We start from the raw sequence: 24,477 nt of genomic DNA on the forward strand, positions 1-24,477 counted from the left end.
TTTCTTTTCTTTTCTATGAGGAATTGTGGAGCTCGCATGATTTAGCCGTTGCAGTAGTCATGTGCTCTCTGGGACCCAGGCACCTGGCGATCAGAGCAAAACTGCTTCTCTTTCCCTCTCCCAAGGTCTAAATGCAGATTCAGAAGTGGACTTACTTGCTTGTCACTGGTTTATTTATTTGAAAACCATCTCAGGGGCTTAGACTCAATTGCTCTATCTTATCAAGTCAAAATTTAGGAAGAGTTAAAATTAACTTTATAGTCTTCTAATAACTGACTACAGGCTGTATTAATATTAATTGTACAGCCTTAATTAAAATATTTTCCATATCCAAACTAGTGTTACTATCACTTAGTAATAAGTATACTAAATATTATCTTTGCATTTCAAGGCAACATGATGAACAGTATTCTATTGAAAATACCCAAATCCCAGAGTAGCACCTGTTTCCTGTCCTCATCTCCAAATGAGGTCATCAAAAACCTAACTTGGAGATACCCATCCTAAACCCTCACATATATATGCTCTTTAAACCAGATGTTTAAACCAGATGGAATTTCACTTTCTATAAGTAGAAATACAAACTCTTTTGGACTCTTGATTCCATGCAGTTTCTCCCAAAACTATTTGCTGAATAACTTTATAGAAAAAAATGTATGTTTAAACAACAAAGGTTTAATTACAACCTAAAGATAAACATTAAAGGATGATTAAATGATGGTACATCTAAACAACTGAACATTATAAAGCCATTTAAAGAATTCTAATGATATAGAGAACCATTCACTATACAAGTACATGAAAAAAAATATACAGTATTGCATATCATTGACTTTTTTAAGGAAAGTACATATTTCTAAATTACATATATACACATTGGGGGGGTTGCTAGGGATTGAACTCAAAGATGTTCTGTCACTGAGCTATACCCCCTGCCCTTTTTATTGTGGAAAGGGTCTCACTAAGTTACTGCATGCTATCATACATACATTTTCAAGTGAAAATAAATATGGGAAAATGTTACTCATAATCGCAGATTATTTTTATTTCCTTTACACAGCTTCAAAACCGCTGTAGTTTTATGTATTTTATAATTAGAAAAGCAGCTATTGGGCTTTTAAAACATTGTACTTATATATTTATTTATTTACTTAGTAGCATTAATGATTGAACCTAGATGTTCTAACTCTGAGCTACATCCCCGGCCCTATTTTATTTTTATTTAGAAACAGCGTCTTACTAGGTTGCTGAGAGTATTGCTGAGGCTGTCCTCGAACCTTATCCTCCTGTCTTGGCCTCCCAGGTACTGGGATTATAAGTATATATTACCACACCCAGCACTGGTTGTTTTTTTAAACTGCCTTTTATAAATATGTTTACTCTGTCTGCTACATGATGCATTGATTTTTGTTTTATTCCTGAAAATATTGTTAAAACTTACTTTACTATGGAGTCACTTTGTTTTTAAATAGTGCTGTTAAGAAAACCAAAACAGTGCTTGCTGCCTGCAAGAGTGGCATTTCTTCTTGTTTTCTCAGGTTAAGGCAACAAGATCAAAAACAGTACCAGGATTCCAGAGAGATTGCAAGTGGAAAAATGGATGGTCTGCGTGGCTCTGTGTTGGAGGAAGGCTTGGATGATTATTTGACTCGCCTAATAGAAGAAAGGGATACCTTGATGAGAACTGGTGTGTATAATCATGAAGATCGAATAATCAGTGAGCTCGATCGACAGATCCGAGAAGCTTTGGCCAAAAACAGTGCCAGTAATGAGTAACACTTGAAAATCGTCGCAGACGATAGGTCTGAGTTTAAATTTCATTGTAAAACCCTCAAAGGGAAGGGGAATGGATACTTGAAAATATTATTTTCAATATTTTATAAGCAGAATTTTGTATGTCACTGTATAGTATTTATTTGATTTTATTTACTTTATGCTACCTCTCTCATGCCTTTTTTAACTTTGTAATTGCATTTTATATACTCATTTAAAATGATTTTTCAGTGTTTCTCAATTCATAATCTGATGGCTACTTTCAAAATAGCTTTTCATTAAGTCTATTGTAGAAAAAATGACTGCAGTAATTTCCAATTACATAATTTTTATGTTGAGCCAAAAGAGTATATATTGCACTTTAAAAATGCTATGTTCTGTTTCATTTGAATGTAGATATCTTAAAAGCTGAGGCCAATTATAAATGTAACCGGGTTTACTTGACATGTTTTAGATGACCTTTTCCCTTGTAATATTTGCAAATAACAAGCTTGAAAACAAAGCATTCGATGCCAAGAAGTCATATGACATACTGGGTGACAAATTAGTCATTTGTTCAAATACAGTTAATACAGATTAAACTTGTTTTTAAAACTGTGATAAATTTTCAGCTTTTCAGTGTATTCCATTTCTAAGAACATGAACAGCTTAATATGATCTTCTCTGTCAAGCCTCTGCTCAAGATTCACTGTTCTCTTTGATTAAAGTTAGAGATTTCTTCTTGTTTTCCAGTGATAGAAATGCTAGCTATTAAACTTTGTATAATAGAATATGGAAACATACACATAAAGGTTTTTAGCTAAAAAAAAGTGAAACTGAGCTACTTTTTACTCCAATTTTAATCAGTCTTTTTCAAAAGCACTTGAGATTAAGTCATTGTATTTATATAGTGTCATGTCTATAAATTTTAAGAGTTTCTTTACATTGTGTTCTTCAAAACCAACATTTGTTCTCAAACCAACACTTTCAACCTCCTTTTACACAGTACTGAATTTTATCACTGAATTCACAAGTTGAGTCTTAAAATATATGAGTTAAAATTTTGATTTCCAAATATAACTTAAGTATATACTTTAGGAAGCATATACTATTTGCCAATATCTTCAATAAAAGCAAAATCAGATATTTGGTAGCACTAATTTGATTTTTGTTATAACAAAGTATATTTCTTATTTGGAAAATTTAAACCCTTGTATACATTATGTGTTTTCTCCTTTGTTAACAATGCATTAATCTTCTCAAAACAACCCAGCAATAAATAACAGAGAAAGAAGTTACAAAATGAGAGGATAATGAATCAGTTAACCATAGCAGGAATTTGAAATATAAATTATGGTTAGATATTTTCTATCATTGATTTTTGTGCCACATGAATGGAACAAAAGTATTCTTTTTGTTTTGAAAGGTCATAGTAAAATACTGTGACTATTTACCTTTCACTTGCATTGTGTGATGCCTGTAACTTTTTAAACACTAGAGGGGGCCTTAGATTTAAAGAAACAAAAAGGACTTCTAAAACATATGTGTGGTTTATTTTGCCTTCTGTAAAGCCATCTTTGGGCTATGATAATTTAAGAAATAAAATAATAATTGTATATATTTTTGAATCCTTGAGTTGTCTTTTACTTTTGTTTCTAAAAGGAGGGGCAAAACAGTGCACTCTCCTTGTTTCAAGTCACTGTATTTTGCTTTTTCTTTTCTCAAGTATTTATGTTGCAGAAACTTTTATGTCTTAAAATTAGAAGTAACTGAAACTTTGAAAATCTTTTGTAATCCTTCAGCAATATCCACTCCATTGTAAATGGCATTTTACTTTTTTATGTCAATTTCTTAACTATGTCATTGTCAGTGTCTGGGTATTAACAAGTGTGACCACAGTAAGTGAGTGCGTAGGAGGCTGAGTGAAAAAGATTAATTACTACTTAAAACAGGATATCTATCATCATATATGTTAAAGTAAAATTTACCCTTAAAATTTCTATGGTTTTCTTGGAGAAGTTTACATGGCTATAGTTTTAATATCTAAGGCTGGCACCTACTACATGGAAGGGAGTGTTTTATATCTACCAGGTATATCTAATAGCATGTCTGAATTAAACTTTAATATAAGTTCCTTTCCAGGTATATACCAGCAATTTCTGTCTGGACCTGAGTTCCTATTGCTTCAAGCACACATGGGCATTTGTAATCTGCTCTCACTGAGGGGAGACAGTCTAGCCAGTCCAGGTACTCCATAGCCTGAACCTGAGTTCATAAGTCACACTAGTATTCCTTATCTTCACAGTTCAGAATGAACTAATCTGGTTCTTAAAATTTTGTAGGATGGGCCCTCTGGTATGGTCTTTTGGTCTGACTGACTACCTAACAATGATTTTTTTTAATTGACTTAATTCATATGCCACTTAAAAATAACCATTCTAAAGTATACAATTCCATGGTTGGGTTTTCTTTTTCTTTATTTTTTTTTCCACAAGGTTGGGCAACCATCACCACCACCTAAAACATTTCATCACCCCAAAAGAAACCCCTGTACTCATTCAGTCATTCCCCATTTTTCCTTACTCCTTTCCCCTAGTAACTATTAATCTATTTTCTCCTTTTATGGATTTACTTATTCATGACATATAAGGGGAATACAACATTTGATATTTAAAATTAAAAACATTAGTCTAAAATAGAATTTTTCTATGACTAGTTTCTATAGTTTATAACATTTTATCAGATGTTGAATTAAATTATAGAAAGATCTAGAAAGCTAAGATAAGATCATAACATTGTCAGTTAAGAATGGATTCAACTGTTTTTATATCCATCAACCTGCAAAAGTGTTGACTAAAAATAAGTGAAAAGCAGATTAGTTCTTCTGTAACGTTTCTGAGCAATCCTGGTGCTGGAAATATATTACTGATACAAGACATTGGTATCTTATCAGAACGGTATACTTTTCCATGTTTTATAGTTTGGAGATACGGGAAACATAATCAACCAGAACATAAGTCCTGTAAGGGCAGAAACCAAGTTTTTCTTTTACCATATGCCAGAACTAAGATAATGCTTTTACCATGTGTAGGCAGTCAGATAGATAGTGTAGTCTTCCTTGGGTATCCATGGGAGATTGGTTTCAAGACCCGGTCGATAACAGAACCCATGAATGCTTAAATCTTTTAAATAAAATGATATAGTGTGTGCATATAACCTCTACAATATCCTCCCAAATAGTTTAAATCATCTCTAAATTACTTATAATACCTAATACAATGTAAATGCTATTGTAAAATAGTTGTACTGTATTTTTTATGGAATAAGGACAAGGAAAATGTTCATACATGTTCCATTCGGGACAAAATGTTTTTCCTACTACTTTTAATCCATAGTTTTATTGTTCCTGGATGTAAAACCCGCATATAGAGAGAGCTGGCTGTATTTGCCAAATTTGTGAAGAAGTGAATAAAAGATAGTGTATGGTCTGCCCATCAGAATTGACTGGAATGCTGGGAAAATGGCTGCCTTTGCTTCGCTGACCGGTTTATGAACTCGTGGTATGACTGTCCTAATAAGTTTGAGAGGATCTGTTTGTTAGATTGTTACTGTTTTCTTTAACTGCTATAAATTCATAGAGACAGAAAATGGCAGGGGGAATTACTGCTTCATAGGTACAGAGTATCTGGGATGATGAAAAGGTTTTGGATTATGGATAGTGGAATTGGTTGTACAACTCTGTGAATATAATTAAGGCCACTGAATTATACATTTAAAATGGTTAAAAAGGTCACTTTTATTATTTATTTGTTTATGGTGGATCTGGAGATTGAACCCTATGGCACTTTTTCACTGAGCCTTTTTTAAATTTTTTTCAGACAAGGTCTCACAAGGTTGCCAAGGCTAACCTCAGATTGCTGTCATCCTCTTGCCTCAGCCTGGGATTACAGGAGTGTCCCACCACACCTGGTTAAAAAGGTAAATTTTATGTTGTATATGTTTTATCACAAATGAAAAAATTTTGCTTCAAACCCTGCCTCAATTCTGCCTACCAAGTGTTCTCACACTAATGTTTACTGCACAAGAATCACCTATCAAGTCAACCTTAAGATGGTGTCAAAGGACACTTCATTATATTTGTAGCACCTTTCACAAAATTTGTAGTGAAAATTAATGACTGCTTTTAAATCCTGAGTTCTACAGATAAATTGGAGGATCTTTTAAATTTAGGATTATAGTGCTTATTGTATACTTAATATTGTATAAAATTAGTCTTTTTTAAAAAGCAGTATACAGTAATACCTAGACAATGAAATAAAAAGAAGACAAAAATAACACTTTTTAAAAAATTAAGCAGATAGTCCATACCATGGACATAAATTGGAGATTTTTCTAATAAAAAGTTAGGCTTCTGCCTAAATTAAGCTTAACATCTTTTTGTCCTGACGTTTGGTGGTGTTAACTGATTCATGTGAGAGTGTTGAATAGAATCTGGTTGAGAATTTCTATTTGTGACTTGAAAACTTAAATCCAGCTTTGCTTTTGTACTTTGTCAGTTATAACATCACCCATGGAGCCTGGACCTCACAGTGCGTACTATTTTCCTGCCTGCTCTGGAGCACAGGCACGTGTCTTCCCATCCCGTGGGCCCTCTGCTCCCATGACTTGGGAAACAAAGATGTGATTCACCCACCTTGTTGAAAATGGGAAAATAGGAACAGAACTATTTAAGTACTTCAGTTTTTCACTAAAACCAAAAGAACAAGATTGCAAACTGGTTTTGTTATATAACCTATTTGGCATCAAATTCGAATCTGCTATTGTTAGGAATTTTAACTGTGGAAAGACTGCTCTATACTTACGTCTCTTGTTATTTGCTTCTCTGGAGGTTGTCTTAGTATTTTCATTAGAAATGTTTTTACAGATGTAAGCCCTTGAGATATGAAGTTGCCGAAGTTGAGACTCGAAAATTTAGCTTACAAATGGAAAGGATTTTAAATCTGTTTAGAAAGATTAATTTATAGACAGTTTACTGACTCTGATTCATTAGTATACAGTAATCCCTAGAGGCTTTTAAAGATATAGTCATTATGTTCGCAAGGTTCTAAGAATGTAAAACCTGTCATTCATAGTAGTCAGACCTAAAATAGGAACCATTTATAGTTTCTTGGAAACACTTCACCCACAGATTTATAGACAAATGTTTTTCTTTCTCAAAAAGCTTATCTAATAGTTGAATAGCAACTTCTTTTTAATGAACATGCTAACTAGTCAAAAGCATACAGATGCATTGGATGAACACTGACTTTTCCCCAGCAGTTTAGATTAAGAGTTGGCAAGGACAAAACAAATAGTACTGCAAAAGCCTGCTTTGACATCATTGCACAGTTTGGTGATTGTCGATCCAGTAGTGAGAGGGTCTGTGCCTAGTGAGTTGCAGTTCTTCAGCAAAGTCTCCTCTTGGCGGGTAGATCGAGTAGGATTAAAAGCTTTTTTTTTTTTTTTCAGTACTTAGGATTGAACTCAGGGGCATTCTACCTCTGGGAGCTACACCCCCAGCCCTATTTTTTGTTCTTTATTTTGAAACAGGGTCTCACTAAGTTGCAGAGGGCCTCACTCAGCGGAGGCTGGCTGCGAAGCTGAATCTTCCTGTCTCAGCCTCCCAAGTACTGGGATTACAAATATGTGCCAACACACCTGACTTACAAAAGCATTTTTAAAGCACTAGTTTCATTTCTACTTCTCTCTAATCTCCAAAGATGAAAAAAGATTTGGTTGTAAAGCTTTTCACCTGTTTTCATGAGAGAAATTCTGAATGCCAAGTAGGACAGTTGCTTACCTTGAGCTGACTGTGCAAACGGCAACGCCCTGAAGATGGAGTGTCAGATCAAGAACTCAGGCATTGGTATTCAGCCCATATCTTTAGCCATGCTTTTGAGAGTGGGGGAGATAGTTTATCAGACTGCTTTGCATATTCACCTGATTGTTGCCTTGAGGAAAGAAATTTCACTTGCTGATGTAGCTTTCTTGTTGGCAGATGAGATTAATGATCTTGTCTTGGTTTCTGGCAGAAATTTGCTTGGGTAACTAACTGAAATTTGTAAAATTTGCACAAAGAAAATAAAGGTACCAAATAGGAAATTGTTGTATAAGTAGTTTTCAGGAGTAATTTGGCCCATAGATTTTTCTATTTGCCAGTAAAAATTGCACTTACAAGCCTGCGTTTAGTCTACCATCCATCTCTCTATTTTCAGCCCTCCTTTTCTTCCATCCCCTTATCACTTGGTGTTTACCAGGAACACATGATATCCAGAATTTTCCTTTAAAATTCTTTAGAACACCTTTAGAGAGAAATGGAAAGAAGAGACAGAGACACAAAAGGAGAAAGAAATGAAAAGAGAGGAAGAGCAGAGCCTTAGCCTGGTTCTCCTCTGGTCCACATTTTCTTTTAAGTTTTATTATTATTTTCTTTTTATTGGTGCATTGTAGTCATACATCTTAATGGAGTACAAGATGGTAGAGGCATACACGCACACATCACTCAGCCCTTCCCCAGTTCCAGCCCCATTCCCTCCTCCCTCCCTCCTTCTCATGTTTGGCTTAGTGATTGACTTTGATATGTTTGTGAATGTACATTAGGGAATTTCCCTCTGACCCCCTCATTTAGGTCGCCTTATTTGCTAATCTGTGGCTTCTCCTTGGTCTAGAGTTCTTCCTATTACCCATTTTCTCCCTAGCTTTCACATATTAGGGAGAATATCCGATTTCTTAATTTTTGTGACTAATCTCACTTAGCGTGATGTTCTTCCGTTCCATCCATTTCCCTGTAAATGATGTAATTTTGTTCTTCTTTATGGCTGTAAAGTTGTCACATGGTTCCACTGGTCCTACTGTTACCCTCCTCATTAGCAATTGCACCTCAGCGTAATTGTCCAGATCTATCTGAATTTGTGTGTGAACACAGTAGTACAAATACATAGAAAACCAATTTTCAACCAAGTATGTTTTGTGAAATGGGAAATAGGCTGATGTGTGCGGTAGGCACTTGACTGTTGCCTTCAGTGTATGCACGTATGTAGCATAATCCCCAAGGGTGTGACCTCTGTCAAAAGAATAACTCACCTATTTTACTGAGGTCAAATAAATTGAGGAATTCATATTTTAACCTACATATATATTATTTACAAGTATAAGGAAGAGCTTTATTTAGTATAAAATGTTATATAGTTATGTATAAAATATTAACATTGTTTTTCCTGTTATGTTATCTCTTAGAGATTTATACTCTTTATTAATAAATTATGAGGGCGACGGTTCAGGGAACCCAGAGCAAAGCATTTGGTTTGGGGAGTAATAATTTGAATTGATTCTCTTTTGGTTAGGTTGGCCAGGGGTTTGTCAATCTTATTAATCTTTTGAAAGAACCAGCTTTTTGTTTTGTCGATTCTTTTTGTTTTGCTGAATTTTTTTTTTGTTCTCTATTTCATTTCTTTCTACTCTAATTTTAATAATTTCTTGCCTTCTGCTGGCTTTGGGATTAAACTTTTGCAGTCTTTCTAGGTCCTTGTGATGTGTCATTAGGTTTTTTACTTGGCGACTCTCTGTTCTTCTTATGTGGGCACTCAATGCTATAAACTTTCCTCTTAACACTGCATTCAAAGTGTCCTATAGATTTTGGTAAGTTGTTTCTCTATTTTCATTTAATTCCAGAAATTTCTTTTTTTCTCCCCTAATTTCTGATCTTACTCACTCATTGTTCAATAGTGTATCATTTCAATCTCCATGTATTTAAATAGTTTCTTTTGTGTTTCCTGTTGTTGATTTCTACTTTCATTCTATTATTGTCTGAAAATATGCAGGGAATTATATCTTTCACATTTGCTTGTGCTTGCTTTGTGGCCCAGGATGTTATCTCTTTTGGAAAAGGGTCTACAGGCGGCTGAGAAGAATGTGTATTCTGTTGTTCCTGGTTGAAATATTCTGTATATATCTATTAGGTCCATTTGGTTTATAGTTTTCTTTAGTTGTGAAGAGTCTTTACTCATCTTTTGCCCTGAAGATCAATCCAGTGGTGTGAGAGATGTGAAGTCTCCCAATATTATTGTATTTGGGTCTATTTGAGATCTGATGTCTACAGGGGTTTGTTTTACAAATGTAGCTACACCCACATTTAGGGCTTAAACATTTACTACCATTATATCTTCTTGGTGGATTGTTTCTTTTAACAAAAGGAAGTGCTCTGCTTTGTCTCTTCTGATCTGTTTTAGCTTAAAGTCTATTTTGATGGATATCAGCATTGCTACCCCTTCCCGTTTTTGGTCTCCATTAGCATGATATATCACTTTTAGTCTATGAATGTCTTTGGCTGTATGGTGATTTTCTTGCAAACAACATATATTTGGATTATGTTTTTTAATCCACATTTCCAGTCTATGTCTTTTGTTTGGTGAGTTAAGTCCTTTGACATTCAGAGTTATTATTGAAATATGATTTTTGTTTTTTTGTCATTCTGTATTCTGTCTTCTTTTTGGTATCATATTATTTCTTCTTTACTTAGATGCCCTACTTATCAACTTCGTCACTTCTCTGGTTCAGAAATTGCTTCTTTTTTCTTCTTTATGATTTATTTCTTTAAGTATTTTCTCTAGTGTTGGCTTTGAATTCATAAATTTTTTGACATTCTGCTTATCTTGAAACACTTGTTTCTCCATCAATTTTGAATAATAATTTTGCTGGATATAGCAGTTTGGGTTGAAAGTTGTTTTCTTCCAGGTCTGGATCACATCATACCAGTCTCTCCTGGCATTCATGTCTTGGGTTGTATAGTCTGGGGTAATTTTTATTGTTTTGCCCCTATATGTCACCTGTCCTTCTGTTCTTACTGCTTTTAATATTCTTTCCTTGGCCTCTCTGTTGGTCATTTTGATTATTACATGGCATTGGGAGATCCTTCTTTGATCTTGTCTTAATGGTGTTCTGTGTGTCTCCTGCACATGTAAGTCCAAGTCTCTTTCCATGTTTGGAAAATTCTCTGAAATTATTTCTCTGAAGAGATTATAAATGCCATTGGTCTATACCTCTATCCATTCTTCTATGTCTTTTATCCATAAGTTAGGAAATTTCATATTGTCCCATAGTTTATGGATGTTTAGATTTTGTTGCTGTAATGACTTGTGTATGCTGTGACTGTGTTTTCGGTTTTGAATGTTTTCGGTTTTCTAACAGTGATATTCTACTTTCCATTTCATCTAATCTTCCAGAATTTCTTTCTGTTGCTGTCTTCATTTCATTTATTGACTCTTTCATTTCAGTCCAGATCTCTTTCTGATTCTTTTATAGTGTCTCCATTTCCTCTTTCATTTCCTGTACACTTGTCTTGAGGCCTTTCATCATATTATAGATTGGATTTGAAATTCCCCTTCTTGCATTTTTTGCAGGTCAGTATTCATGATTTCCATTGTTTCTTCACTATTCCTAGTTCTCATATTTTCAAGGTTCTCAGGCTTGCTTTTCTAATGTCTTGGCATCTTTTGTGGGTATTATATCTCATCCAATCTTAGTAGGAATTTAGAAGTGTCATGCAGGTAAGCAGTATTTTTCCAGTGGTGAGGGTTGGGTAATGGGGGAGGAGCTGGAATACAGGAGTCAGGTAAAGTAGAGGATATGATTAGGTTGAGTAAGAATTTAAGTATAATAAGTTAATATCTGGTTGAGAATGAGCAAAGGTTAGATAGTAGGAGTCTTGTTAGTAGAGTATTTAAGTATGGAAATATAAAATACCTTGAATATTAAGCACATAGATACAGTATCGAAAAATAAAGTTTTGAGAGAAGAGAGTAGATATACTAGTGTGAGGAAGTTTGTAAAAGGAATGGGGGGGGAGGAGCAAACAAACACAAAGTAAGAAAACAAGATACAAAAGCTAACAATTATATATCAAAGACAAAAAACTTAAAAAAGAATTAAAAAAAGAGAAAAATAAAGGACAAAAAATAAAATTAATTAAAAGAACTAGTGACACTGTGAGACAACAAAGCAAAACAAGCAACCAAACCAACAAAAATCCCAAATAAAGAAAAAAAAAAACAGAACAAACAAAAAAAAAGTAGTCCTACTAATTTAAAAATATGGGGCTGGGCCCATATAATATCTGTATGATCACTGTGGTAGATTCTGAAGGATATTCCAATGTTTCTAATTTGCTCTGTACCCTATTATCAGCTTTTGATCCCACTTTCTGTTTGAACCCCAATCTTGCCTCTGACAGCTTTGTGCAGAGGGCATCTAATATAGACTTGGCATGACCCCCTGTGCCTCTGTGCAGGTACCGTGCCTTGAGCACCTTTCCTGTGTCTCTGGAGATTCTATCAGGACTAGCCTGCCTGATCCTGCTCCAGGTCTCTGAAGGGGTCACTGTGCTGTTGCAGATGCTACCTCTGGTGAGCACACGGGCTTTGGGCTCAGGCGCTGCTCACCGCTTAAGATGTTGGAGGTCTGTGGCTGCTTTCAAGCACTTGGGTTATTTTTCTTGATTTCTTGGGGCTGCCGCACCAGGGTCAGCCAGAGCCGGGACTCATTGTTTAGGCCGGTGGCCAGTCCGCTTTTGCAGCAGGTCCATCATGTGTTTGGGCTTTTTGCAGTGGATCTCACAGTTCAGAGTTACTGGATTCCTTCTGCAATGGTTCTGGTTCCAGGTGTTTTGGGTTTGGCTTTTTTTTTTTTTTTTTTTTTTTGGTCATAAGTTGTATTTATTTTGCTTGTCAAGACACTGCTTTCTTGGTAGTTGAACTTTATTTGTTTTAGCTACTGAGATGTGCTGTATCCCACAGTCGCCATTTTGAATCCAGCAAAAACACTCTTCAAAAGCATTGATTAGAGAATGAAAACAAGCCTTTTTGGAAGAAAATATTTACAAATCACATATTTAACACAAGGTTCATATCCAGAATTATAAAGAATTCTTGAGAGTCAATAAGAAAACTACCCAGTTTTTTTTAAAGGTAAAATGTTTGGCTAAAAGCATCATTACAAAGCATATACAGCTATCTAGTTAGTATAGAAAAAGTTGTTCAACATTACTAGTCATTAGGAAAATGCAATACACCTAGTCACCTTTCTGTACCTGAGGAAAACAGCTTCAGAGAAAGGATTTATTTTGGCTCACAGTTATGGAGTTTTCAGCCCATGGTCATTTTTCTTCATTATTTCTGAGCTGGTGGTGATCATCATGGCAGACAGGATGTGGCAGAGCAAAGCTGCTCACCTCAAGAAGCAGAGAGAGAATGAGAATGAGGCCCCGGACACGATATACCATTAAAGATGTGCCTTCTAGTGACATACTCCCTCCAACTAGGTCCTACATCCTAAAGTTTCTGACACTTCCCAGTGGTACCACTGACAGGGAAGCAGGCCTTCAACACGTGGAACTATAACATGCAAATCAAAACCACAATGAGATACAGCTATTAGAATGGCTAAAAGTAAATAGGCTGTTCTACCTTTATGTTTTTTACCCAAAAAATAAAGTTTAAGTTCATTATAAGACTTGTCCATGAATGTTGAAAGAGACTTTGTAGCCCAAACTAATTCAAATGTTTTGTAGCTCAAATAATTCAAATGTTCATCAACATATAAATGGATAAATCAATGGCTTAGCCAAACAATGGCATTTTACACTTCAAAAAAAAAAAAAGAATCAGCTATTGATATATGCAACAATACAGATGAATTTTTAAAAATCTGTGTGGAATAAAAGAAGCCCCCTAAAAAAAGATTCTATTTGTAGAAAGTAAAAATTAAGCCTATAGTGATGAAAAGCAAATCAGTAGTTGATTAATAATGGGGTGCCTGGTAAGGAAAAGGGTGGGATAGTAATGTGGCATGAGGAAACTTAGGAGAAATTGATATTTTAATTATCCCAATTGAGGTGGTGGTTTCCTGGGTTTTAATATATGTCAAAACTTTTCAAATTGCATGCTTTAAATATATGTCACTTACTCTGACCATTGAACCTAATAAAGCTGTTAACTTTTTTAAATGGATCCAGTGCAATTCCCATCACAAAATACCAATGATAATCTTTATGAAAATAGAAAAAAATCATAAAATTCATAAGGACCACAAAAGATCCCAAATACCCAAAGCAATCCTGAACAAAAGAAAAAATTCTGGAGGCATCACAATTATCTGACTTCAAAACTACAATACTGTGAAGTATTGTGTTTGGCTACTCAGCGATGTACAGAGGTGAAATAATTGGATGGTGAAGGCTGTATCTCATCAGTGAATTAATACATTTGATGGATTAATAATTTAGACTACTGGGTGGTAACTGTTGCGGGTCCCATCCTCTCTCAATCTGTTTCCTGGCTGTAATGAGTTGATAAGTTTCCCCCTGCTATGCCCTGCTACTTTGGAGCTAGCTGACAATGGGCTGAACCTCTGAAACTCTGGGCCTAGTAAACCTTTCCTCCCCTAAGCTGTTCTTGTCAGGTATTATGGTCACATCAGTGAAAAGCTGACTAATATAGGTACTGACTTAAGAACCAATGTGTAGACCAACAGAAGAGAATAAAGAACCCAGAAATTTATCCAGAAACATGAGCACCAAAGAACACACATCAGAGAAAGGACAGTCTCTTTAATAAATAGTGCTGGGGAAGCTGGATATATGCACACAGGAGAAAAAAATTACATCTTTATCTCCAACCATATGCAAAAAGTCAATGCAAAAATGGATCAAAGAGCCAGGCATGTTGGCATCTGCTTGTATTCCCAGGACTTGGGAGGCTGAGATAGGAGGATCACATGTTTTTGGCCAGCCTTAGATACTTAGGCCCTCCGAATCTTAGGCCTGTTTCATAATAAAGAATAAAAAAATAGGGCTGGAAGTATATCTCAGAGGTGGAATGTCCCAATACTGAAAAAAGAGGGGAGGGGTTAAAGACCTAATATAAGACTTGAAACTCTGAAATTACTAGAAGAAAAGACAAACTCTCTAAAAATATTGGTACAGTGCTTTCAAAGCAAAAACACAATACAATTATATCAAACTCAGAACTCTCTGTACAGCAAAGAAAACAATCAACAAAGTGAGGAGGAAGCTAAAAACTGGGAAAGTATTTACAAATTATTCTGTGATGAGGAATTAATATCCAGAACCTATACAGAACTCATAGAAGTCAATGGTAAAAGTAATAATAATGATATTTTAAAATGGGAAAATAATCTGAATAAACATTTGTTAAAAGAAGACATGCAAATTGTCAACAAGTATATGAATAAATGTATTTTTATATTTTTGGTTGTATTTATTTTATAACACACAATACAGCTCTTTGGTCATACTAGGGCTATACTTTTCCACATAAGTGCATATTCCAGATTCCATTTTGCTTCACTGGGAATTGCCTATTTTAACCATGTTTTTAGAAAATGTTTTAGCAATTTATTATAGCATCCTTTGATTTTTAAAACAGAGCCTACAGAAACCAAGTTAAATTTTCTTTTCTTTTCTTTTCTTTCTTTTTTTTTTTTTTTTGTGGTACTGGGGTTCCTGGAAACCCTTCTACCTCCAGGCTACACTCCCAGACCAATTTTATACTTTTTTATTTGGAAACAGGGTCTCTTAAGCCAGCGCGGCTAGCTTTGAACTTGTGTGATCCTCCTGTCTCTGCCTCCCAAGCGCGGGCATTACAAGCGTGCGCCACCACGCCCGGCCAAGTTACATTTTCTATATGTCACAAATTACCACTAAAACACCTTGTGAAAAAGTAGTCCATTAGAAGTTACTTGATATTGTATACAGGTTTATACTTTGCTTCACTTTTCAAGGAATTTGAGGCAATATAAAATTATATTTAATTCAGAAGGAAAAGAACCAAGAATTGAAAAAATAGAGAGCAGGAGGAAATACATATGGGTAAACAGTAAAGACAGGGCAAATATTAATGGGCAGGAATATTATCACAATCAGTGCTATTCCTGGAAGTGACAGAAATCCAGTTTGAAACAGCTTGAGCACCAAATAGGAAACATCTGCCACATAACAACTGTTGGGGGTGGGAGGAGAGGGTGTAGCTTAGTGCTAGAACATTTGCCTAGCACATGCAAGTTTTGATCTCCAGCAACAACAACAACAAAAAAAAACTAAAAACTATGGCATGAATGAAGAATGATGGAATAGCCTCCGATTACACCATTGGTGCTCTCCATATATCTTCTTGTCTCTGTGTCTCCGTGCTTGCGGGACTCTTTGCTTCACTGCATTAATGGTAAAAAGTAAGAATGAACAGAAAGATGTATCATTAAGACAGAGATAAATTGAATATATGTATTTTATACCTACAGAACAGAAGAAAAACCTCTAAGGTTCACTTGAAATATTCGAGAAAATTGAGTACATTTTAGGTCAGATAAATATTAAGTACAAAAATATAGAAAACACAGTTGATGAAACCATAAATTGAAGCTGGGCATTGTGGTGCACATTTGTAATCCCAGTACTTGGGAGGCTGAGACAGGAGGATCGCAGGTTTGTGGCCAGCCTCAGCTACTTAGTGAGACCCTCTGCAACTTAGTGAGACCCCGTTTCAAAATAAAGAATAAATAGAGGAGATGGGTGTGTTAGCACATGCTTGTAATCCCAACATTTGAGATGCTGAGACCAGAGGATCACAATTTGCAGACAGCCTCAGCTACTTAGCAAACGGAGGTCCTTTGCAACTCAGTGAAACTCAGTTTCAAATAAAGAATAAAAAAAATAGGGCTGGGGTGTAGTTCAGAGGTAGAATGCCTCTGAGTTCCATCTCTAGTAACACACACACACACACACACACACACACACACACACACAGAATAAAAAGTAGGGCTGGGGTGTAGTTCAGAGTAGAATGCCCCTGGATTCAATGCCCAGTACTGCAAAAAATAAAAGAAAAAAAAAAAAAAAAGAAAGACAAAAAGAAACTATAAGTTGATAAGAAAACCAGAAAATAAAAAGACACCTCAAACAAGAAACTACATAATCCTCTCACATCACATGCACCTAAGAGAAAAATAGAAATCAAGACCAATTACAAGGACTTGTCAAAATAAAAGTGATGAAAACAATGTTTATCAGATTTTATGTCATAGTGAGATGGTAGACTATGAAACTCTGGGGTCTTGCCCTCCTCCCCCCCAAAAAACAGACTGACTGAAACTGTCTATTCCAGAAATATAAGGAAATGTTGTGGTCTCTCACCCTTACCCTGCACCACCCCTGCTGCAAATTGGTGCACTCAGGAGGAAGCCACTTCAGTTCCTGATAACTCCCTTGAAAGGAAGTGGAATATCCTACAACATCCTGGCTTGTCTGAGAAACCCAGAGGAATAGTCCTGTGACTCAAATCTTGCACAGCTGTAGTGGCATGCTTTAGATATCAGGTTGGAGGCTGTTGGAAGAGGCAGCAGGTGCTATGGCCTAGGAAAATTATGAGAAACTTCAGACCTGCAGGTGCCTAGGAGCAAGAAATTATGGGCATGGCAATATAAGAGAACTTCTAAGAAAGTCCCCAAGGAAAAGTGGGGTGGAACTCGTGAAAGCAACACACGTGAAAGTTGTCATATTTATAAGATAATTGGGGGGCGGAGGAGGGGGGAGCACATTCACAGGCCCAGGAAAGACACATGGGCAGAAAAGCCACAGAAGACCTTAAGACTTTATTTGAGACTACATACTAAAGGGTTTCCATGTATGGAGCGAGTCTGGAACATTGAGATAAATCGCTCTTTCTTCAAATGGTAAGTTTAAACAAAGACCATAGGTATTCGAAGAGGCAGACAGGACCACTAAATAAGAGACATAATTAATTGCCAAGAACCAACTCTGAAGAAACACAAGCTTCAGACTTAATAGGTAAGGATTTTTTTTAACTGATTTAAGTATGCTTAGAGAGCTAAAGAAGAATGAGGAACTAAAGGAAATCAGGAAAACAATAATGTAATGAGAGTATCAACAAAGAGATAAAAGATTAAAAGGACCCAAAGTCTGAAGCTAAAAAGTTATGATAACTGAATTGAAATATTCACTAGCAAGGTCCATCAGTACATTCAAACAGGCACAAGAAAGAATTCCTGAACTTTAATACAAGTCAATTGAAATTACTGTCTTTAAAAATGCAGAAACAGGAACAGAGACTAAGGAGCTTATGGAACAGCATCCACCAGACCAATATTATAAACACTGTGGAAGTCCCAGAAAGGGAAAAGATACAGAAAGAAGCAGAATTTATTTGAAAAATTGTGGCTGAAAACTTCCAAATTTGAGGAAATATATGGTTATACAAATACAAGAAGCTAAATGAACTCCAAGAAGAATAAATTAATTGTAATCAAACTGTCCAAAGCCAAAGAGAATATTAAAAACAACAGAAAATTGACTTGTCATGCTAAAAGGATTCTAAATAATTTTCTCAGCGGATTTCTCTATAGACAGGTCATGGGCTAGAAGGCAGTAGGATGATAACGTGCTGAAAGAATAAAGTAGCTATCAACCCAGAATTTTGTATCTGGTAAACTGTCCTTCAAAAATGGGAGAAATTAAGATGTCCAGATAAAAGCCAGGCGTGGTGGCACATTCTTGTAATCCCCGCTTGGGAGGTGGAGACAGGAGGATCGCGCAGGTTTGAAGCCAGCAGTGCTGGCTTAAGAGACCCTGTTTCTAAATTTAAAAAGTATAAAAATAGGTCTGGGAGTGTAGCCTGGAGGTAGAAGGGCTTCCAGGAACCCCAGTACTACCCCCCACAAAAGAGATTTCCAGATAAAGAAAAGCTGAGAATGTTCATTACCCCCAGACCTGCCCTACAAGAAATACTAAAGAGAGCAAATATAAAAATAGTATTGGAGCACCAGAAGAAGGCGGGCCTCTTTCCGTGCCTAGCACAGCCATGGCTTGTGGTCCCAAGAAGCACCTGAAGCAGATAGCAGCTCCAAAGCATTGGATGCTGGATAAACTGACTAGTGTGTTTGCTCCTTGTCCTTCCACTGGTCCCCACAAGCTGAGGGAATGTCTTCCTCTCATCATCTTCCTAAGAAACAGGCTTAAATATGCCCCGACAGGGGATGAAGTCAAGAAGATTTGCATGCAGCGCTTCATTAAGATTGATGGCGAAGTCCGAACTGATATAACCTATCCTGCTGGTTTTATGGATGTCATCAGAATTGACAAGACTGGAGAGAATTTCCGTCTGATCTATGACACCAAGGGTCGCTTTGCTGTTCATCTCATTACAAGTACAAGTTGTGCAAGAAGGCCAAGTACAAGTTGTGCAAGGTGAGAAAGATCTTCGTGGGCACAAAAGGAATTCCTCACCTAGTCATGCATGTCGCTCGGACCATCCGTTACCCTGATCCCCTCATCAAGGTGAATGATACGATTCGGATTGATTTAGAAACTGGCAAAATCACTGATTTCATCAAGTTTGACACTGGTAACCTGTGCATGGTGACCGGAGGTGCTAACTTGGGAAGAATTGGCGTGATCACCAGCAGAGAGAGACATCCTGGCTCTTTTGATGTGGTTCACGTGAAAGATGCCAATAGCAACAGCTTTGCCACTCGCCTCTCCAACATTTTCGTCATTGGAAAAGGAAACAAACCATGGATTTCTCTTCCCAGAGGAAAAGGTATCTGCCTTACCATTGTTGAAGAGAGACAAGAGACTGGCAGCCAAGCAGAGCAGTGGGTGAACTAATGGCCTCTAGCTGATTTGCTCAAAAAGGAGAAATCTTTGTACTTAAAAAGATAATATATGATTGGCTGCCTTTAAAACAAATAGTATTATATTTTTGGCTTGTAGTTCTACTTTTCATTCTTTTATAGAATTAAAAAGACAAAAATAGGCTGGGTACAATGGCATATGCCTAAGATTCCCAGCTATTCAGAAGTCTGAGGCAGGAGGATCACAAGTTTGAAGCCAGCATGGGCAATTAGGCAAGACTGTCTCAAACTAAAGAAATAAAAAAAGGCTGGGGATATAACTCAGTGGTAGAGTGCTAATGGGTTTGATCCCCAGCATTACAAAAACAAAAGGAAACGGAAATATTGTAAGGCTGTGCTAATGGGTTAATAATACATAAAGATGTAATTTGGACATGAGTTATGCAAAGCAGGACAGTAGTAGCTATGATGGGTTAGAATACCTATAAAATGCATAAGGGAAATGAGAAATTAATTCAAGCATGTCACTACAAAAAATCTAGTAAACAAAAAGAAGACAAAACAGAATGAAAGACAAATAAGTTATAATATATGCAGAATATAAGTAACAAAATGGTAATACTAATTCCTCCCCTACTAGTAATTATTTTAAATGTGAATTGATTAAACTCCCCCAGAGGATATAGATTGGTTGAAGGATTAAAAAAAAAACATTATAAACATATATGTACCAACCATCAGTGGTACAAAGTATATGATGCAAATATTGGCAAAACTGAAGTGAGAAATAAATAGCAACATATTAAGAGTAGCTGACTTCAACAGCCACTTTCAATATATGGATGAATCAAATGGAAGCTCATAAAGTAAAAGACTACCTGAACAACTCTAGAGATCAGACAGACATAGAAACACTCCACCTAACAATAGCAAAATACACATTTTTCTCAAGGGCACATAAAACATTGGCCAGGATAAAGCACATGGTAAGCTACAAAACAATCTAAATAATTTTTAAAGTTGAAATAATATGAAAGTACCTGTTCCAATAATAATAAGATAAAGGTGAAAATTAATAACAGAAAACTGGAATATCCACCTATGCTGGAAATTAAATAGTATATTCTTAAGCAACCAATAGGTCAAAAAGGAAATCACAAAGAATTTTAAAGATATTTGAGACAAATAAAAATGAAAACAACATAACCAAACTTTATAGATGCAGTAAAAGATGTGGTAAGAGGAAAATTTATAGCACTGAATACTTACATTAAAAAAGAATAAAGATCTCAACTTGACAATCCTACAGATTAAAGTACTAGAAAAACAACAAACTAACTCAAATATAGCAGATGGAAGGAAATAAAAATTGAGCATGAACAAAATACTAGAAAAATATACATGAAATTAAGACAAAGTACTTTGAAAAGATCAACAGAATGCCAAAAAAAAAAAGAAGAAGATGGCGACTGAGAAAAGCGGGGCTTAAGAGCCCCGCTAACAACAAATCTCCATTACCACAAAATCAGCGCCTTTCATAGCCAGAAAACACCATCACCAGAGAAACAAAAAAATCACCAGGCTCCAGAGAGAAAGCGAACTGAGAACAGAGCCACAGAGGAGATACACCGGCCTCAGTCCGAGGACGCGGCAGCAGCGCCATACTGCTGGTGGCAGCGGCGAACTCACGGGACAGCTACAGCAAGCCGAGGTGAGCCGCTGCGGAACAGCCAGGCGGGATTTCTCGGCGCAGAGAGCATCTAAAGTTCCCAGTGGCCGAGCTCAGCAAACGCTGCAGGGATTCAGAGTGGAAATCAAAACCAAGAAGAAAAATGCCAGCCCCACAGCCGAGGGCGTAGCAGCGGAGCCATATTGCCACCGGCGGGAGCAGCAGAGAATTCACCGAATCCAGTACAGCTACATCTGCGTACTCAAGAACAGTGAGTCAAATTGCGGGCCACAGCAGAGAAATCCCAGTACTGTACTCCCTGGGACATGACCCAGTGGGGGAGGGGCAGAGGCAGAGATATCACACCATAGGAGAACGTGCAACCTGGCACCCCCCATAGTCTAAAGCAGCCTCTATCGACTCTCTGGGTCGGAGACTCTGTGATAAAACCCAGTAAAGGAGTAGTGGGGTTTGAGATACTACTGACTCGAGATCCAGAACACCTTAAGTGAAGTCATAGTGACCCAAGGGAAGAACCCAGAGAAGGCACAAACATCCGAAATCATGGGAAAGAGGAATAACACTGGAGCAATGAATGCCGCCCACAACCCCACAACATCAGAACCCGATAAAACTGAAAATCAGAGATTTCTAGAAGATCGAATCAGGAAAATAACTGTAGAAATAATAGAGGTGCTTCGAAAAGAACTCAGAGAGAGCCAAAAAGAGATAAAGGATGCAATTAATGAAGTAAAGGCCTCAATTCAAAGCACAAACAACCGATTAGACCACATGGAAAACAGAATCTCGCTCTTAGAAGATGAGCAATCCAAAAATGAATGCATAGTTTCTAATCTAGAAAAAAAATCCAACAGCAGGAATCTGATATTGAAGAAATATGGGCCCACTTTAAGAGAGCTAACCTAAGAATAATTGGAATAGAGGAGGGAAAAGAAAGTGAAACCAAAGGGATCAACAATCTCTTCAAGGAAGTAATAGCAGAAAATTTTCCAGACATAGAGCAAGAGGTTGATACACAGGTCCAGGAAACTTATAGAACTCCCTTTAGACAGGATCGGAGAAGAGGATCCCCACGCCACATAATTGTCAAAATGACCAATGTGGAAGCCAAGCAGAGAATCTTAAAGGCAACAAAAGCAAAGGGTCAAGTGTCATTCAGAGGCAAACCAATTAGAATCACTCCAGACATCCCAAACCAAGTCATGAGAGCCAGAAGGGCTTGGAGTAACATATTCCAAACTCTGAAAGAAAACAACTTCCAGCCAAAAATTTCCTACCCAGCAAAACTTTCTATCAAATTAGATGGAGAAATAAGAAGCTTCCATGACAAACAGAAACTGAAGGAATTTATGTCTTCAAAACCAGCACTAGAGAAAATACTCAAAGAGATTAACTACAAAGAAGAAATAGGTAACACACACCAGAGCTAGAGAAACAAGATTTTCCATCCAACAGACAACTAAGATTGGTTATCTGTGGAGATTCATTATGTTAGTCTTTTACCTATCTCTAAAGGGTATTGTTTGCCTTTATTGTTGTTAATTTTTAGGATTTTTAGTTGGAATATTAATATACCTTCAGATATAGCATTTGGAAATATTTTATCCCATTCTATTAGTAACTTTTAACTCTGTTTACATTGTCTTTGGATATACAATATTTTTTTTTTATTTTTTAGGGAGTTTGTATACTCTTCTGGTGCCTGTGCCATTGAAATCATAACCAAGAAATCACTGCCAATTTCAATGTTGTGAGGTTTTATGACCCAGATTTTCTCCTAAAAGTTTATAGTCTTAAGATTTATATTTAGGTCTTTTATCTATTTTGAGTTAATATTTGTATATGGGATTAGGTAAGGGTCCAATTTTATTCTTTTCCATGTAATTATTATTTTTCAACAATATTTAGTTAAAAGATTAATATTTCCACCACCAAATGTTCGTGGAAACCTTGTCAAAAATAACTTGACAATATAGGGAAGAATTTAGCTCTAGGCTTTTATTTAACTCCAGTGGTTTATATATCTGCCTTTAGAATAGTACTACACTGTTTCAATTATTGTAGCTTTATATGGTTTGAAATCAGAAAATATATATCTTCTAGCTTTGTTCTTTTTCGAGATCGTTTTGGGTACCTAGACTCCATATTCCATATTAGGATAGATTTTTTTCTGAAAAATAAATATATAAATATATGATAGTTTCACCTAAAAAAAGAAAGAAAATATTCTCTGGTAAAAAAAGAAAGCAAAAAGAAATATTGAAATGTTATCTTTAAGTCATCAAAATCTTGGTATCAGACAAATGAAACTGTTATGTGAGACTATCATTTTTAATTTTGGATAAATTGCCATAATACTAGATGTCAACTACTAAGCTAAGCATGGGAGGGAGGGATAGGGAGAGAATGGGGTGGGGATTGGGTGGGGGCTCACTGGGCAAAGTGTACATGTATGTCTACAAAAGTATGTATCCCACTATGATGTATGAATACAGTGCACCAATTAAAAAAATGCCAAATATTTGGCAGGACTGACTAAGAAAAAAAGATGATGACTAAATCAGAAAAAAACAATACCATTAGTTTTACTTTGTAGTGTGTGTATATAGATAGGGAGAGGGAGAGGGAGGGAGAGGGAGAGGGAGGGAGAGGGAGAGGGAGAGAGACAGAGAGGAGGGAGGGAGGGAGGGAGAGAGAGAGAGAGAGAGAGAGAGAGAGAGAGAGAGAGAGAGAGAGAGAGAGAGAGATTGGAGATCAAATCTGGGTACATCCTGCCTCTGAGCTATACTCCAGCACTTTTCATTTTTTATTTTGCTAAATTACTACATGTTGGCCTCAAACTATGATCTTACTGTCTCAGCCTCCCAAACAATGGGATCACGAAGTCACCACCACACACAGGTTACTTTTTACCTTTTATAAAGAGAATTATTAGAGCCAAAAAATTGATTAACCTGAATGAAATGGAAAAAGTCCTAGAAATACACAACTGACCAGAACTGTCAGGAAGAAATAGAAAATCTGAAAGGATATAATACTTGTAAAGAGATTAAATTGGTAAAAAAAAAAAAATATTCCCATCCCCTCAAATGGTCAGTTGGCTTAACTGTTAAATTTTACCAAGTATTTTTTTAAAAATTAGCAATAATCTTCTTCAAACTCTTAGAAACAATTGAATAAGGAAAACTTTCATATTCACTCAGTGAAGCAGCATTAAACTAACCCCAAAGGCAGACAAACACACCCTTAGAAGGCTACAAACCACTATCCCTGATGTATACTGATGCAAAAATTCTAAAAACTCTTAGTGAACAGAATTGAACAGCACATTGAAAGAA

General features: G+C 36.3%; 1 protein-coding gene and 1 pseudogene across 2 annotated transcripts in view; both read left to right on the forward strand.

Moving 5' to 3' along the window:
* Nucleotides 1-1,776, forward strand: part of CEP120 (centrosomal protein 120) — a gene marked incomplete at its 3' end in the record, with an annotated part of 77,181 nt that extends 75,405 nt beyond the window's left edge. Inside the window, exon 20 of the mRNA XM_080698551.1 lies at nt 1,539-1,776. Within this exon, the coding sequence (XP_080554677.1) occupies nt 1,539-1,776 (238 nt within the window). The remainder of the gene's footprint in view (nt 1-1,538) is intronic.
* A 16,901-nt stretch (nt 1,777-18,677) lies between these two features.
* Nucleotides 18,678-19,478, forward strand: LOC308265593 (small ribosomal subunit protein eS4-like; annotated as a pseudogene). The gene has a single exon. The product of its transcript is annotated as a small ribosomal subunit protein eS4-like (transcript).
* Nucleotides 19,479-24,477: the final 4,999 nt, after the last annotated feature.

This window comes from Muscardinus avellanarius, assembly GCF_963383645.1.
Source record: "Muscardinus avellanarius genome assembly, chromosome: 7".
Taxonomy (NCBI): domain Eukaryota; kingdom Metazoa; phylum Chordata; class Mammalia; order Rodentia; family Gliridae; genus Muscardinus; species Muscardinus avellanarius.